Genomic DNA, 17932 nt, shown 5'->3' with positions numbered 1-17932 from the left:
CGCTGAGGAGAGAAGAGGACAAAGCGGAGCCTGCAGGCTCAAAAGGTATCCATTTGAACCTTTTTGCCCCAGGGAACAAACTGTGAAAGTTTGGGCAGGAAATATGGTACTGGGAGGAAACCGTGGCAGAAATAAAAATCACCTCACAAAGAGCTCACAGGCACTCACTGCAGCTGAAGCAGCTCCAGTCACCTCACAAGATACAGCATCAGGGCGCTCTCACAGACAGAAAATGTCACAGCAAGACTCTCCATTTGAGTCAGATACAGAACAAATCCTCTCACAAACTTCTCCACAAGCCTCCTCAGTATCCCCAGTAATATTATTACAATTTGAAAAGATGCTTCATAAGGCTTTAAAACAAACCTCAGACCAAATAACAAAAAGCCTAACCAAAGAAATAAGAGAGCTGGGAAACCGCACCGCAGCCTTAGAAATAAAAATGGATGAAATTGAAATTACAACCCAAGAAAATATAACAGAATTGGAACAATTAAAAAAAGAGAATTTAATACTTCAAACTAAGCTCGAAGATTACGAAAATAGAGCCAGATGTTCAAACTTGCGCATAAGGGGAATACCTGAAACTGTGACAGACCTGCAATCTACTATTACTGCTCTATTACAAGAACTAAAGCCAGATATCCCTATTGAACGTTTAGAACTGGACAGAGTACACAGAGCCCTCACAGCCAAAAAGAAAGATGGACCCCCACGTGATATAATCACAAAATTTCATTATTACAGAACAAACGAACAAATACTAATTGTTGCAAGAGAAAAAAAGGAACTTAATTTTCAAGGACACAATTATCAAATTTTTGCTGACCTATCCCAACTTACTATTACTAAAAGATGATCCATGAAACCCCAACTAATGGAACTGCAACGCCACAACATTATGTATCAATGGGGCTTCCCCTTTTCAGTCAGATTTAACCACCAAGGTACAATTTACAGAAGCAGATCAGCAGATGAACACAACAAACCCTTTTAAAATTAAATCTGACAGAACCCACAAGCAGCAACACTCCCACACGCAGAAGAATGGCATCATCTTCACCTTCAGGCAGCACCCAGAAAATTCCAGAACAAAATGGGAATCATCATTCTCACAAAAGAGGCCGTTATGCCACATCATCCACAGACCAAGAAGATTCAATGAACTGACATTAAAATTCCTGATATCTCTTTATTTATTATACTAAGAGATGGTTCTCTATAAAAAACCTGTATTTATAACTGAATGTAACTGCATTCTGATAGTCACACATTGTGTGGGATCATGTTACATTCCAGTTATATTTCTTATTACTTCTGATTCATATAGCCTTAGAATATATAAGTGAAATAAGGAAATTCTTGTTCAGTTATATATTATCAGGTAGTAACAATAGATTTATTACTTTTTAGGACAAATATGTTCAATAATCCAGAAGTAATGGAAGCTTTTTCTTTCTTTTCTTAAAACAAATATATTATTACCTAACTAGTTCCTAGAATTATGTTTTTGTTTATTCTAATCTGAAGCAATACAACCTCAATTTTATGAGTTAACATATCTAAACAGTTACATATGAATAAAATATGTAATTGTTTACTCTGGAGGGGTTAAAGTCCCAAAATAATTCAAACTATCTTCATCAATACCAAAGTTATTAACAGTACTTTTCTAACTGAATTATTTAGCCTAGGGAAAGACTAACCGTATACAACCACCCTGGAATAAATAATTTCAACAAAAACTATATTCTGCACTCCAATTAACGAAACATCATTTTGATGTCTTTTGACATAGCACTTCTCTCCTGTAAGCGGAAGATCCGTGTACCCCCATTAGCCCTCCTCATTCTCCCAACCATATTATGTGGGAGTGTGACGAAGGCACTTATTCCCCTGAGAGAGATATTTATTCTCTTTCACGGGTAAATTGTGATTACTTGCAAAAAATAATTTATACAATGTATCATCTAATCTTATATGTTTTTTGTTTACTCTTTACTCCAGAATTCACTGGTTTCTTTTCTATCTATTCATCTCTTCAGTCCACACAGGTTGATCTGCGCAGTCAGCTCTGCATAACAAAAAGTAAGTCAAAACTATTTGATCTATTGCCATGGCACCACTAAATATACTTTCCCTGAATGTTCAGGGAATAAATGTCCCTCAAAAAAGGACCAAAGCCTTCCGTACTTTCCATAACAAGAAGGCTCACATAGTATGCCTCCAAGAAACACACTTCACCAAAGATTCTACTCCAAAATATATTTCTCCTTTTTATCAACAAATTTACACGGCTTCTGCCTGTACCAAGCAAAGGGGAACTCTAATTGCATTTCACCGATCCACACCATTCACCTTATCATCAGAAATTAAAGACCCAGAAGGTAGATACCTGATACTCATGGGTTATATAATGGATACAGCAATCACGGTGATTTCCTACTACGCTCCTAACAAACAACCTACACCATTCCTCTCACATATATTACAAGTGATTAATACACACAAAATAGGAACAGTGATAATGTGTGGGGATTCGAACCAGGTCCTCCTCCCATTTCTAGATAAATCACCTTTTACACCATCCAAAATAACCTCTAGATTACCTTTTTCTCAACTTCTTTCCAAATACAATCTGGTAGATTCATGGAGAGAAAGTAACCCAATGAAAAAGAAATTCACTTATTTCTCGCACCCTCATCAAACCTTCACCAGAATAGATCATATTTTTCTAACAATAGGAATGATACCAGAAATTATTGCATCAGATATAATTCCGATTCCGTGGTCTGACCATAATGCAGTATACACTACTATAGCCTCAGCCATACCAAAAGCGCATGACCCAACGTGGTACTTACCGGACATAATGCTCAAACACCCACTACATCAGATGGCCATTGAACAAGCTTTAAAGGAATACATATCAATTAATAATACAACAGACATCTCCCCAATAACACTGTGGGAAGCTCATAAGCCTGTCCTGCGTGGTACAATACAAAGACAAATGGCACTATTTAAACGGGAACGCAAAAATCTAGCAAAAAAAACTAGAACTCAATTTTAATGCAGCCTACATATCATTTCAAGATAATCCATCTCAGAGTACAAAATCTCATCTGGAAAAATCTAGATTGGAATACGATCTATTTCTCACTGAGTCAGTTGATAAATCCCTCAAACGCTCCAAACACAATTTCTACATGAATACAAACAAACCAGGTACATATTTGGCTCGGGCATTAAATTCAACTAACAAATCTTTCAAACCAATACGTTTGAAATTATCAAAAAATGTTTACACTTGTAATCCAGTTAAAATAGTCCATAAATTTCACTCACATCTCGCAACTTTATACAAGACAAACAATGAATTTAATCCTACAGAGGCTGAATCCTTCTTCTCAAAAATAACCTTACCTGAATTATCTCAGAATCAAAAAAGCAGTTTGGATGAGCATATAACTATAGATGAAGTTGCTAACGCCATAAAAGACCTAAAACTTAACAAAAGACCAGGCCCAGACGGCTACTCGGCTTTATACAATAAAACATTCTCAGAAATACTCTCTCCCATTCTCACTGAAACTTTTAACAATCTTCTAGATGGACATTCTTTTCGGCAAGAAACACTACTGGCAATTGTTTGTATGATCCCAAAACCCCTTTCTGATGATACTTCCTGTGTGAATTATCGGCCTATCTCTCTGTTAAACCTCGATATTAAATTATTAGCAAAAATAATAGCAAAACGCCTCAATAGCATTATAGGAAAATTAATACATAGAGATCAAGTAGGCTTCATGCCAAATAGACAGGCAGGCGATAATATACGCAGGGCAGTGTTATTGGCACATATTGCTAAAAAACGGAAAATCCCTTTATGTTTTCTATCTCTCGATATTAAGAGGGCATTTGACACAGTATCCTGGCAATATATGCAATATTCATTACAAAAATGGGGTTTTGGACCCCACTTTTTAACATGGATCAAAGCATTATATAATAAACCCAAAGCCTATATAAAATATGCTGGATACAAATCTGAAGCCTTTAATATCGAAAGAGGTACCCGACAGGGTTGCCCATTATCTCCCCTATTATTTGCCCTTATACTCGAACCCATGGCCCAATACATCAGAACAAACCAAACTATAACTGGCATTGAAGTAGGAGGTATTACACACAAATTATGTATATTTGCAGACGATATATTACTTTTTCTATCATCACCACAGGTCTCTGGTCCTAACTTAATACCAGCTCTTGATGGATTTGCAGCCCTATCCGGCCTTATGATTAATCCTAAGAAATGCCTAGTGCTTAATATTTCACTCACAAACATGGAATTGATCCCGGCTAGGGCTGCACTCCCATTCACATGGGCAGAAAAATCAATCCCATATCTTGGAATTCATTTAACAGCATCTCATTCTGACTTATTCTCAACCAATTATCCTCCTGTATTAAGACAGATCACAAATCTAATAAAACAATGGTCGCAACTTCCTTTATCCTGGATAGGGAAGATTAATGCAATCAAAATGACTATTCTACCCAAATTGCTTTATCTATTCAGAGTCCTCCCTATTCCAATTCCTTCCTATTTTTTGAGAATAGTACAAAAAAGAGCAACTTTGTTTATATGGGGCTCTTCTAAACCACGTATACCTATACACACACTACATCTTCCCAAAAATAAAGGAGGCCTGGGATACCCTAATTTTACTAACTACTACAGAGCAGCACATTTGGCCAGTTTGTCCAAATACCATGCAAAACAGGAAATCCCATTATGGGTATTTATAGAGGCTTCAGAAAATGACCCTCTATTAATATCAAATTTATTATGGCTTGATCCTAAAGACCGCTTTAAAATTCATAATCCCATAACTAAACACTTCTTATCTCTCTGGGATAAACTAAAAACCAAATATCAGTTACAATCTCCACACAATCCTCTCCTTTCTTTTATCAGAAATCCGGCCTTTTATCCGGCATGGATCTACCCAAATTCTTTTAAAGCTTGGACAACATCAGGCATTCAGACACTAAATGACTTCATAGCATCTAAATCATTCCTTTCATTTCCATCGCTTAGAGAAAAATATGATCTACCAAACTCTGAGATATTTAGATATCTCCAAATCAAAAATTTCTATACACCATTCCTAAAGGGGGATACACCATTATCCCAATTATCCATTTTTGAATCAATCTGTACAAAAGATCCATTTGCTAAAGGTACAATTTCATCACTTTATAATCAATTATATGGAGTAGCAAATCTTAATAGACCCTCTTACGTTCAGAGGTGGGAGGAGGACCTGGGACGAACTTTAGAAGACACGGACTGGTCTAACATATGGCTCACATCTAAGTCATCTTCACCCAACATCTTAGCACTGGAGACAAATTATAAAGTCCTAACTCGCTGGTACCTTGTACCCGCTAGAGTGGCAAAATATTCACCTAATACCTCAGCTCTTTGTTTTCGAGGATGCCCAGAAATAGGCACATATTTACACATATGGTGGACGTGCCCAGTAATCCAAACCTTCTGGAAGGAAGTCTTCGTGATTGCATCTAAAATATTTAAAAAAATAATACAACCAGATCCATATTTAACTTTACTTAATCTAAAACCGGAATGGTTAACACTCTCTCAATTCAAACTTATGATCCAACTAATAACGGCTGCAAAACAAACAGTGGCCAAGGCATGGAAATCTCCTACATTGGTACTAGCAGAAACAATTCACAGAATGAATAATACAATGTCCCATGCTAAGATGGTAGCCATCGATCAAAATCAAATTCCAAAATTTGAAAAACTTTGGCATCCTTGGATAAAACAACAGTTCCTGTCAAATTTCAATGACTCTGTCCTGTTGCCATGGTAACAGATTAAATGACTTACAGAGACACCCATTCTAAGGCTTCAAAGAGAACTAAAAAGAATAATAAACTGACGAGCGGGACAACCTTGTGGACCATACCTCTACCTTTCAACCCTTTTTCTTCTTTCTCTTTCCTTTTCTCCACCTTACGATTAAAGCTCATTATCAGAATTTATTTGACCTATATACACTCTACTTGTAAACAATATGTATAGTAGGTATAAATCATTTAAATACCTACAAAAGTAACTAAGGAAATGATATATATCTTTAATTTAGGTTTACGTGAACCCAATGTTTAATATTTGAAATTTCATGATATTTACCTATATAAACCCTACTGTAAAACAATGAGCTTACTTTATACATCCTTGTAAACTTACTTTATGTATCTTTATAACATTGTATACTCAATAAACTTCTTTTGACAAGGAAATGTGAGATTTTTGCCCCTTATGCTCACTCAGTAACAACAGCTGTAGCTTAAGTGCCATTGGTCTTACTCATCAAGGCCCCATGGAGACTTTAGAGGCTTTTCTTCCTCTCGTTCAACTGAACCGGCCAAGGTGACAAATTCATACAACAGGTGGTTTGTAATACTGAAATTCCCGTACCACCTACACTAAAACAGTAACATTAACATATTTAGAAACGCTACCAGGAAAATCAAGTCTGTGATAGGATCTAACAGATACCCATCTTCTTTACAAGCATGATGTAACAAGCAAATATTTGCAGTAGTCTTTGCCAACCGATGACATTTCAGCTAGAGCAGTGTTAAATCACACTTGTTTGGTTCCTATGGGCAACTGAATTGTGCTTTTTCTCTTTTACGGTGATAGTCTGCTGGTATTATGATAAAAGATTGACTCACAGTCCAATTAAAGTATAAACTAATAATTACAAATACTCATTTCATTGTTATCTGGGGAAAGAGAATACTCACAGATAAGAAGTCAAATGTCTTTTCACCAAATAGTCTGTTAGCAAGATTCAGTGTATATGAAGAACCAGCTTTCTTATTAATCTGAGCATTCAGTGTTTGGAAATTGGAATGGACATCTTTAACAGCATCAAAATGTAAAACCTATATAAAAGAAAAGAACAAATAAAAATGATAACTGAACCATTAAAGTTAATTTATCTGGTAAAACAATCACATTTCATAAGAAACAGGACTTCATAATAAAGATTTTCTATCAGGGAGGTTTTTTTGTGATGGCTGTATAAACAATCATTTCTGACAGATCTCGGCTGCATACCTTTAGCCATGAGAACACTGATCAGCTGTGATTGGCTACAGCTGATCACATGGTACAGGGAGGCAGTGCTTGGCCTTGTATCCTGTGATCACACTGACCAATCACAGAGCTCCCAGTAGTTCAAAATGGCTGCATCAATAGCAGCCATCTTTACTACTGGCCATGTGATTGCTGAGATTGGTCACAATGATCACATGGTACCAAGGTGGAGCACCGCCAATCAGGACACAGATCGGTGATCGGCTGTGTCCACGAGACAGTGGTCACACTGATGCGTGCCCCTGGGGGCACGCATAAATGCAGTTCTGAGAGAATGTGCGGGTACGTCCACTCAGAACAGTACTTGTCCCACCGGCAATTTATGTACAGTGGTTTGGTGGGAAGTGGTTAAGGATGGTTGTTCTGGTTGTGTTATATTAAAGAGGAACTGCAGTCTGCTCACATAATCTGTAATAAAAACATCTTTACCTTTCTGAAGCTTCCCTCCAACCACTGTGTATTATTTTATATATACTGTTATTCTGTACTTGCCAAATATGCTTCAGAAATCTCCCTCCACTGAGTCTGGCTGCAGACATTTTAACTGTGGGCAGCGGAAGCTGCTGCCTGTTCACTTCCTGGATTTACACAGACACACACCTCCGCTCTCATTGGCCCTCTTATGACTCATCCCCCCTCCCTTCCTGGCAAACTCTCACGAGAGTGAGAGAGAGTGCTATGCATGATGTCATAAGCCTAGGCTATTTACCAGACTAGAAACAGAAAGTGGGCTGTATGAGGTATTTACTCATAGATAAAAAAAAATGTTTTATTATCCAAATTTAAAACAACAAGGGCAGAGGATTTGATAGATGGAAGGTTGAAAAAATGACTGAAGTTCCACTTTAAGTTGCGTTCCTTGTGTTTGCTTGTTTAGTCTCTTGAATGTACAAGCTTCTGTCTCAATGTTTTGCTGGTCTTGAAAGGTTAAAGGGTTAGTTCACCTAATCAGAAAAAATGAAAAGATGAACACCATACATCCTTCCCACTCCCTGGTCCCCGCTGTACTTACCTCTATTGGTGATGAGCTTTTTGACCCTCTGACATCTAACACACAATGCAAAACGGTAATTTGTCATTTGTATTAAATTTATTTTAGGTGCACTTGAAAAGGCTGACTTTTAGTTTAGCAGTTTTGTATAATGTTAATGCAATATTGACTATCTAATAAAATTATGTTATAATATAATATGAGATGAGTATACAGTTTAGTCACATGCATGTTTAATTAAATTGGGCAACATTGCACTGATCTGCAGGGTAGATTATTTTCTGATTCCACAGTGTTAGCTGGAAAGTCACAGAGGTCAGTGACTCAGAGTACTGAAGAAAGATGGTGAAATTGATAGCCAGGCAGCCAGTATCTTAAAAAGAAAGTATAGTGCATATTCAGTGCATGCATATTCTAAGAGGATGGAATTAGGGTCCAAGCTTTTGCCACAAAAACAAAAAAAAAAAAACACACAAATTAAAAAAGGCAGTGGAACAGGTTTGCATTAAGGCTCATCCCTCCAACAGAATATACTCATCTTTCATTCACTCTTTCACTGCCCCATTCTGCTGTGTGGAGCAATGCTTCTGGGGCAAAGCACAAACTCACATAAAGGAGAGTGAGCTCAACAATGGCAGCCCTCATGTACAGGTTACATTTAAAAGGATGACTGCACTTCTAAAAAAAAATGGCTTTTATAGTATATCCAGGCACACCTAGAAATCTGATTATAAACAATACAATGTTACCTTTGCCTGAACATCTGATGACAGAAAAAAAAGTGATGGTAATGGGATCCAATGTTGCTTGGTATCACTGAATGTTCCTAAGTTCACATTTAGGAACAGGTTACATGTTCCTGAGAACCCTCACATTGGTCTGGACTTCTGTTATCAGATGTCTAGGCCAACATTAGCATTGCATTGTTTACATTCAGTCTACAGAGTGCCACCCCCCGTGACATCGGGTTGAGTTTCCTCTCCCCCATAGCCACTGTCACATTTAAAATTGACCCACTGCCCACATCACTGCATAATTCATTCACCAAAATCTGTGATGGAATGAACTACAAGTCCCATCTCCCACCGTGGCAGACAGACTTGCAGTTCTCAATGGACTAGGAGTGCGCCGATAAGTGCACTCATAGTCAATTGGCACTTCCTTCCACTTTCTAACTGGTACAAGAGCTAAAGGAATTGTTTGCAGGAGCTCGACATTGTACCCCTGATCCCCTGATCGTGGGTGCAATGCTTTGCAAGCTCATGTAGAAAAAAATAATAAATGCACATTTTGTTTCCTGTAAAATATGTGCATATATTATTTTTTCTTAAAGGCAAACTTTAAAAGAGCTATGTTTTACAAATAAAGTTATGACTATCCAGTCATAATTGGACATTTGTAAAAATCCAAATTTCTAACCTTAAAGTGTAAGTCCAGCAAAAACAATTTTTATCTAGTTTTAGATGGAGCGGGAAAGGATCCCTGTCTGGTTTTTACTGCTATCCAGGACTATTGGATATATTTCCTGTCATGATTAAACCGTTTTATCAAATAGGAAGGAAGAGGAAATATGCAACAGATACACAGATAATATTAAAAATCCACCAGGGTCAGTAGTCTTCCCCTACTCTGCTAAAGGAAAGCCATTTATTCTTGTCTATTTTGCTGTTGGAGTATACAAGAGTAACCGGTGGGACTGTTGTCACTTGACATATGCTTAAAGCAGCTATAATAGCACACCCCACACCTCTTAAGAATAGGTGTGCACTTTGTTACACACTTGAATTCTATTCTTTTCAGAGCAGAAACGTCAGCCCAAATACAGTCTGCAAGGCTTCCATGGAGGCTGACCTGTCTCCTGCCTGAGCTTTGGGTTGATAAGTGACAGACTTTCCAGGGACTAGGTAAAATTGTAAATTCAAAAAAACTTTTTTTCTTTTATTTAATCCTGGCAGTCCCATCGTTAAATGACAGTTTTCAGATGTCTGTTAAGAGCACCAAACTCAAGCAGGAGATAGAATAACCTTACAGTTCGACACTCAGGGGAATACTACAAGTAAATAATTGAACCTCAAGCATTTTACAAAACAGACCTAGAATACAAATTGGGTTGAATTGTATTAGTATTTCATTGATTAGAAAAGATCTGATTGCAGGACTGAGCACCCCAGTTATGTGGCCGGGCAGTGTCTAAACAACTTGGGTGTCTCTACAGGTCAACTCAACTGCAAAATTTCATAAACTATGATCTAGGCAAGGTGGCCGGAAAGGGCGCAGCCTGGAAGTGACTATCTTTTGGTAAACACTCCCTACAGCACAAATTGCTATTTATTTTGGAACGCCTGCAATGTTAGGAAGCCAAGCCAAATTCACCTTTGATGTGCATATCTATATAATACAAACTTGTTCTGTTAGCAATCGTAGCCAAGTACAAAGAACACCTGGCATAATAACTTTACAACGGTAATAAAGTACATATGCCTGCAGTAAGGATTACCCTGACATTCATTTTTATATAGTGACTCGGTCTAGGACCTTCCCATACTGATAAGACCAATTATCTTCTTGGTAGTTTGGATTGTCAGAGGTACTTGACCTATGACAACATCAAATTTAGCAATAAGAGCCAACAATTGTGCAAATATGTAAAGTTTAATCTGTTAAACTGTATGGACAATCTACTATTCACATAAGCTTTTTATATAAGAATACTGATTAAGAGAACCCTATACTAAAATAAATATGCAGGTTGTCATCATCACCTTTTAGAAAATGCCAGTTGCAGGACTTCACCCTGCCCTCATTGACTGCATACTTATTCTGGGTCTGTAACTGAAAGTATTAGGGAAGAAACAGTACCGCAGCTAGCATTTTCAGAAGTCAGTGATGGCAGCCTGCAATTGTAACTTGATACAGATCTTGCCGTTATCGTGTTTAAAAAAAAAAAAAAGTATGATATGTTTTAAAGAAATGATCTAATTTCATTGGTATTCAGCCAGTAGACTGATCTATGGCTCTTTGATAACTCTGATGTTAATCAACCCAGCCTTTCAAAATATACTTACAGCAAGCCTGTGCTTTACACATGCAGTGCAAAGCAGCAGAAAAGGTGTATGAATTATGTCCCTTCCTCTCATGTGTGGTGAAAGGGGCTTCCCCCTATGTAAGATTTCACACAGCTTCCTTTCCTTACTCATGGCAGCTGAATGTAATGTAGTGGTGGGGAATGAAGGAAAGGTGGGGGGTATTTGCTGCTGGGTAATGTGTGCATTAACCACTTCAGCTCCGGACCATTTGGCTGCCCAAAGACCAGAGCACTTTTTGCAATTCGACACTATGTCGCTTTAACTGACAATTGTGCGGTCATGCAACATGGCTCCCAAACAAAATTGACGTCCTTTTTTCCCCACAAATAGAGCTTTCTTTTGGTGGTATTTGATCACCTCTGTGGTTTTTATTTTTTGCGCTATAAACAAAAAAATAGCGACAATTAAAAAAAAAAAAAAAATTTTTTTTACATTTTGCTATAAAAAATATCCCCCGAAAAAAAAAATATATATATATATATATATATATATATATATATATATATATATATATATATATATATATATATATATATTTTCTCAGTTTAGGCCAATAAGTATTCTTCTACATATTTTTGGTAAAAAAAAAAAAAAAACTCGCTATAAGCGTTTATTGATTGGTTTGCGCAAAAGTTATAGCGTTTACAAAATAGGGGATAGTTTTATGGCATTTGTATTATTATTTTTTTTTTTTACTAGTAATGACGACGATCAGCGATTTTTATCGTGACTGCGACATTATGGCGGACAGATCGGTCACTTTAGGTGCGATTTTGGGACCATTCACATTTATACAGCGATCAGTGCAATTAAAAATGCATTGATTACTGTGTAAATGTGACTGGTAATGAAGGGGTTAACCACTAGGGGGCAGTGAAGGGATTAAGTGTGTCCTAGGGAGTGATTCTAACTGTGGGGGGGCGTGGCTATGTGTGACACGACAATGATCACTGTTCCCGATTACAGAGAGCTGTCATCAGTGTCCTGTCACTAGGCAGAACGGGGAAATGCTTGTTTACACAAGCATTTTCCCATTTTTCCTCTCCGTGAGATGACATTGGGTCCATGGGACCCACGAGCACACTCATGGAGGTCGCGGCAGGCGTGCGCGCAAACCGCTTCTTATGGGCAATGTACAGGTACGTTAATCTGCCTGTACGTGCCCTTCTGCCGACGTAAATCGGCATGAGCCGGTCGGCAAGCAGTTAAAGAGAACTGGTTCCTTTGCTCTGCACGGGGACCTAAAATAATATTACAGGCATAAAGAAAACACAATATATATCTGCATTGCATATCTACTGCATTAAGGTATATAATGAATTATTGAAGCAGAGCAGCAAACAAACTATGAGATATAAACAGTCATGAAAATATTAACAACCACATGTTGCGCTAACCCCAACCACAAAATGTTAAAAAAGTTAAAATTAATCATAAATAAAAAATAATTATAAAGACAAACAATTCAGAAGTCCAATGTGATAAAATCCAAGTTAACCAAGCGAAGAGTGATCCAGAAAATTTATTATTATTATTATTATACAGGATTTATATAGCGCCGACAGTTTACGCAGCGCTTTACAACATTAGGGCAGACAGTACAAGTACAATACAATTCAATACAGGAGGAATCAGATGGCCCTGCTCATTAGAGCTTACAATCTAGGAGGGAGGGTCAAGTGATACAAAAGGGTAATAGCTGTGGGGGATGAGCTAATGGAGAAAATAGTGCAGTTGTTAGATGGAGGCAGGATAGGCTTCTCTGAAGAGGAAAGTTTTCAGGGATTGCCTAAAAGTGGATAAAGTTGGAGACAGTCTGACAGATTGGGGTAGGGAATTCCAGAGGATGGGCGAGGCTCGGGAGAAGTCCTGGAGGCGGATATGGGAGGAGGTGATGAGGGAGCTAGAGAGCAGGAGGTCTTGGGAGGAACGGAGATGGCGATTAGGTTGGTATTTTGAGACTAGGTTAGTGATGTAGCTGGGGGCAGAGTTGTGGATGGCTTTGTAACTTATTGTTAGTATTTTGAATTTAATTCGTTGGGCGAGTGGTAGCCAATGGAGGGATTGGCAGAGAGGGGTAGCAGACACTGAGCGGTTTGTAAAGTGGATGAGTCTGGCAGCAGCATTCATGATGAACTGAAGGGGGGATAGTCTGTTTAAAGGTAAGCCAATGAGGAGTGAGTTGCAATAGTCAAGGCGAGAGATAACCAGGGATTGAATCAGGAGCTTTGTGGTTTCATTGGTTAGAAAGGGACGTAGTTTAGAGATGTTGCAGAGGTTGAGGCGGCAAGCTTTGGAAAGTGATTGGATGTGGGGCTGAAAGGAGAGTTCAGAATCCAGGATAACACCTAGTACCCTGACATGTGGGGACGGGTGGATGGTTTTGCCATTGCTCTTGACAGAGAAGTCGGGGGAAGAGGAACGTGGGGGAGGAAATATTATAAGCTCGGTTTTGGACAAGTTGAGTTTGAGGAAGTGGTGTGACATCCATACAGATATGTCGGTTAGTAAGTTAGTGATGCGTGAGGAGACTGATGGAGTGAGTTGAGGGGTGGAGAGATAGATTTGTGTGTCATCAGCATAGAAATGATATTGAAAGACGTGAGAGGCTATCAGCTGACCCAGGGAAGAGGTGTAGATTGAAAATAAAAGAGGTCCAAGAACAGAACCTTGGGGGACCCCGACAGAGAAGGGAAGAGGAGTGGAGGAATATGGACAATATCCCCATGGTAACAATTAAAATGAAGAATGAGCTTTAAAAGAAGATGGCACAAAGTTCCCCACCTAATAGTATCCAGAAAGACTTACCAAATAGCCTTATCAGATGCTCTGGAAGATGACAGCTGTGACGAAACACATGGGGTTGAGCCTGCATTGCCAGATGTTTACATGCAGCCATTTTACCTATCGGCTTAAGTTTATGCATTGAACGCCAATGTATCCCTTTTTAAATGTGATGGTTATACTTATAATATTAAAAAAAACATTTTTATTGGTACACACTATGTAGAACTTTTATCTTTTGATATAAATGCATATGATCCTGTGATCGAGAGTTAAGCCTTTCAGGATACTATTAGGCGGAGGGCTTTGGGGTTGATTTACTAAAGGCAAATCCACTTTGCACTACAAGTGCACTGAATGTGCACTTTTAAGTGCAGTCGCTGTAGATCTGAGGGGGAAATGCAAGGAAAATAAAAAACAGCATTTTAGCTTGCACATGATTGGATGATAAAATCAACAGAGCTTTCACTCAGATCTACAGCGACTGCACTTCCAAGTGCACTTGCAGTTCACCTGCAGCACAGAGTGGATTTGCCTTTAGCAAATCAACCCCTTTGTGCCATCTTCTTTCAAAGCACCTTCTTCATTTAATGGTTACCACGGAGGATATCTTCCATATCACATTTTCTGGATCACTCTTCACTTATTCTTTTTAACTTGGATTTTTTCACATTGGACTTATGAATTGTTTGTCATTATAATTATTATCAATGATTAATTTGAATATTTTTCACATTATTTTGTGGTTGGGGTTAGTGCAACGTGTGATTGTTAATATTATAAATAACCTCTAAAACATTTAGCATAGTTTGAGATTTCATATAAATGAATGCGATTACATAAATGAACTACTGGTATTCCTAATCAGGCTGTTACTACTCACCTTTGATACTTGTTCGGCTGTTTTACCTTTAGCCCCCATGGAAATCATGGCCAATGCAGCAGAGATACTTAATGGAGAGAAGAAGATATTCCCTGTGGGTTTACATTCACTTAATTTTTTGAATAAATCAAGTGAAAAGGTAGTGTTAGCAGAAGTCAGTGCATCCATTTTGGTTCCTGTAAAGACAATATAGCAATATGATTAGTTTATGTATTATCTGTAAAGTCAAATGTATTAAAACCATTGGTGGACTCCGGTCAAAAGGATTTTTTTAGCCTTTAAGTAATAAGAAGTAACTACGTTTGTTCGCTCTGTCATATTTGCAATTAATTGGTAAGGCTGTAATTTACTTTAATAATCAAGCCAGGAGGAAAGCGTAAGGAGTGATCTAGGAAATATTTGAGTACTTGAAAATTATGGTGAGGGTTCTTATGCTGGTATTGGAGTATGGAAGGGTTGTGTTTACTTAAAGTTAGGGTTACCGTTAAGCTTACAGAGAGGGTTAGTGTTAAGGTTTACAGGCAGGGTGTATGGTGGCCCTTAGGGTAGAAAATCCATCTGCCTCAAAAATCCAATCTCTCAGCACTGGAAGCTGACTTATCTTGAAAATAAAGCAAACTGAAATAAAGTTTCAAAATATCTGCATGATGACAAATGCTTAAATGCTTTCCATCATTAGGGGGCCACATACACTAAAAACTTTTATAAGACTTTACCTTAAAGAAAGCTGATAATGAGAGGACGACAATGGAGGCAACCAGTGCTGACAGTTTACTCTGAAAATGCTAGTTGCCTGGCTGTCATGCTAATCATCTTGATTCAGCACTTTAAGTCAGTGACCCAGAATAAATATGCAGCTAATGACTTCAAGCTTTATTTTGACTCCTTATCTGCACATGAAAGAAATAGAACACTGGATAGCCGCACTCCAAAAAAGTTCACCTTTATCAAAAAATAGATATCAAAGCATTACAGGGCAATACAAACTAACTGCACAGCTGTTGACGCGTTTCACTCTAGATATGGTGCTTAGTCATAGCTGATCCTTATCTGCACGTTTCTCATTTTAGAGACTTAAAGTATGTAAACCAGAAGATCTGCATAACAGCCAGACCAGCATTTTCTGAAAATAGGCACAAACGAGTTTAAATTGCGTTGTGGAACAAACAGGGAAACAAGTCATTTTTAAAGCACCTTTATTAATGCGTAATGTGCATGTAAATAAAACAACTTAGGCCCCCTTCACATGGGCATTGTCAGTGCAGAAAAAACAGAAGGTTGAGGCGCATTTTTAACTTGCCTTAGCCTCCTGTCAAACTCAGGCTGCCAGGCAGCCCCATATGCATTGCTGTGGCTTCAAATCTGTACTAAGTGGTGCAACAAAAAAAGAAATAGAGTATGTTGTGTTCAGCAGGTGATACAGCCCGCCACCGTGTCCCATAGAGGTGAATGGGGCCACACTGCAAATGCATACAATGGACTTGATTGTGGCACAGTGAAGAGGAACGTCAGTGGAAAATCCCTCTTTGAACAAGCATGTGGGAGGTGGCACATCTCCTTCTGATTTCCTGGTAATAGCGGGCCAGCCACTGCTGACAACATGACCCACCATGGATCACAGGTCAGCAGCTAGGTTCATGTAAAAGAAGCCTTATTGCTACCTGTGTATATGTTGAACTGCAGTATATTAATAGGCACCTTATTTCTGGTGATCTGGTTAGCAACAGAAAGAATGCTGCATGTATGTATACAACTACCTTTTACACACATGTGTAGGGCTCACAAAGCAATTTAGCCTTACATTTTAGTACCATAGAAGCATACAAACGAAGCCATAAGTTGTGGCATGGTACATTTCTATATGGGACCATACAAAATGTAAACCTGAACACAAATCTTACATACAATGCGGTTTGAAGCAACAGCAATATGCCAATCCCATTCTGGTTCTTAAGCCAACATTAAAATTTTTTACTGTTATGCTGTGCGGTTAGGGTGAGCACTAACCGAGACATCAAACTCAATCAATTCATTCAAAAACTAAAGAAAGCCTTTTTGGGTGGCGTTCCATGTTAGGCAGTCATAGAAATAATACTTTGTTCTAGCCTGCTCTGACACTTTTTGCAAACAAGATTTTAAACTGATATGCCTTACCCTTTGTATTTTTTTCCAGGCTTCTGAAAAGCTTTCAGCTGTATATTTCACAGAGCTGGGCGGTGACGGGTTGTTGCTGCAGCCTTTTCCCACAGATTGTGAAACTGTAACAAGACAGTGTAAGTCAAAGAAGAAAGGGGAGGGATTACAGCTAGAGAGACATGACCAGTACACAGGATTTCTTAAGTCAAATCCAGCTGAAAATGCAAATTATGTAGCTGTATGAAATTTAAGGACATTTACGAATGCAAAAAAAAGAAGGGTGGGCTGTAAAAGATTTGTATTAAATGGCACTTTCAAAACAAGATGATTACTGAGTCCTATCGCCTCTATAGGCTGACAATTAACCCCTTCACTTTTCATATAGCTGGTATCATTCTTGTGCTACAGAGGTAGCTGTCAAATGACCTGGATCCTGCTGGACTGCCTGTGATTCCATCATGTCCTGATATATTAGATGTGACAGCAAATGCTGCTCTCCTGTCAGTTGCCAGCGGAATAGCTGGGGAGCAAGCCCATGCCGGTGGGAGCGACCAGGAGAGGTCTGGAACCACTCTTCAGGGCCTCGGTGGAGCGGGCCAAATCCAAGATGGTGGGCGCCATGCTGCCTAACACACAGAACGCTATGGAGAGCCCTGGAGACAAACTGTCATACGCTGCAGTGACCCGCTCTCTCCCTCCTGGGACCCCAGTGAGTACTCTCTAGCCTATGGCACAATCTACAGCATACACAGAGCCCCTCACTGAACAGTCCATGGAGTCTTCCTTGAGGCCTACCACTCCTAACACTTTAACGGGATCTGAGCTGCCAGACATCCCTGCCCACA

The 17932-nt window shown here is 38.6% G+C and overlaps 1 protein-coding gene across 1 annotated transcript in view; it reads right to left on the bottom strand.

The window, feature by feature from the left end:
• The window catches only part of LOC141144863 (leukocyte elastase inhibitor-like), a 48691-nt gene extending 31433 nt beyond the window's left edge, over positions 1-17258 (bottom strand). The window contains exons 1-3 of the mRNA XM_073630947.1: positions 17106-17258; positions 14952-15127; positions 6853-6993 (exon numbers count right to left, since the gene is read on the bottom strand). Of these exons, the coding sequence (XP_073487048.1) occupies positions 6853-6993; positions 14952-15119 (309 nt within the window). The 5' untranslated portion in view covers positions 15120-15127; positions 17106-17258. The remainder of the gene's footprint in view (positions 1-6852; positions 6994-14951; positions 15128-17105) is intronic.
• Between the last annotated feature and the right edge of the window lie 674 nt (positions 17259-17932).

This window comes from Aquarana catesbeiana, linkage group LG05, assembly GCF_042186555.1.
Source record: "Aquarana catesbeiana isolate 2022-GZ linkage group LG05, ASM4218655v1, whole genome shotgun sequence".
Lineage (NCBI taxonomy): Eukaryota > Metazoa > Chordata > Amphibia > Anura > Ranidae > Aquarana > Aquarana catesbeiana.
This window is presented reverse-complemented; position numbering and strand designations above follow the sequence as displayed.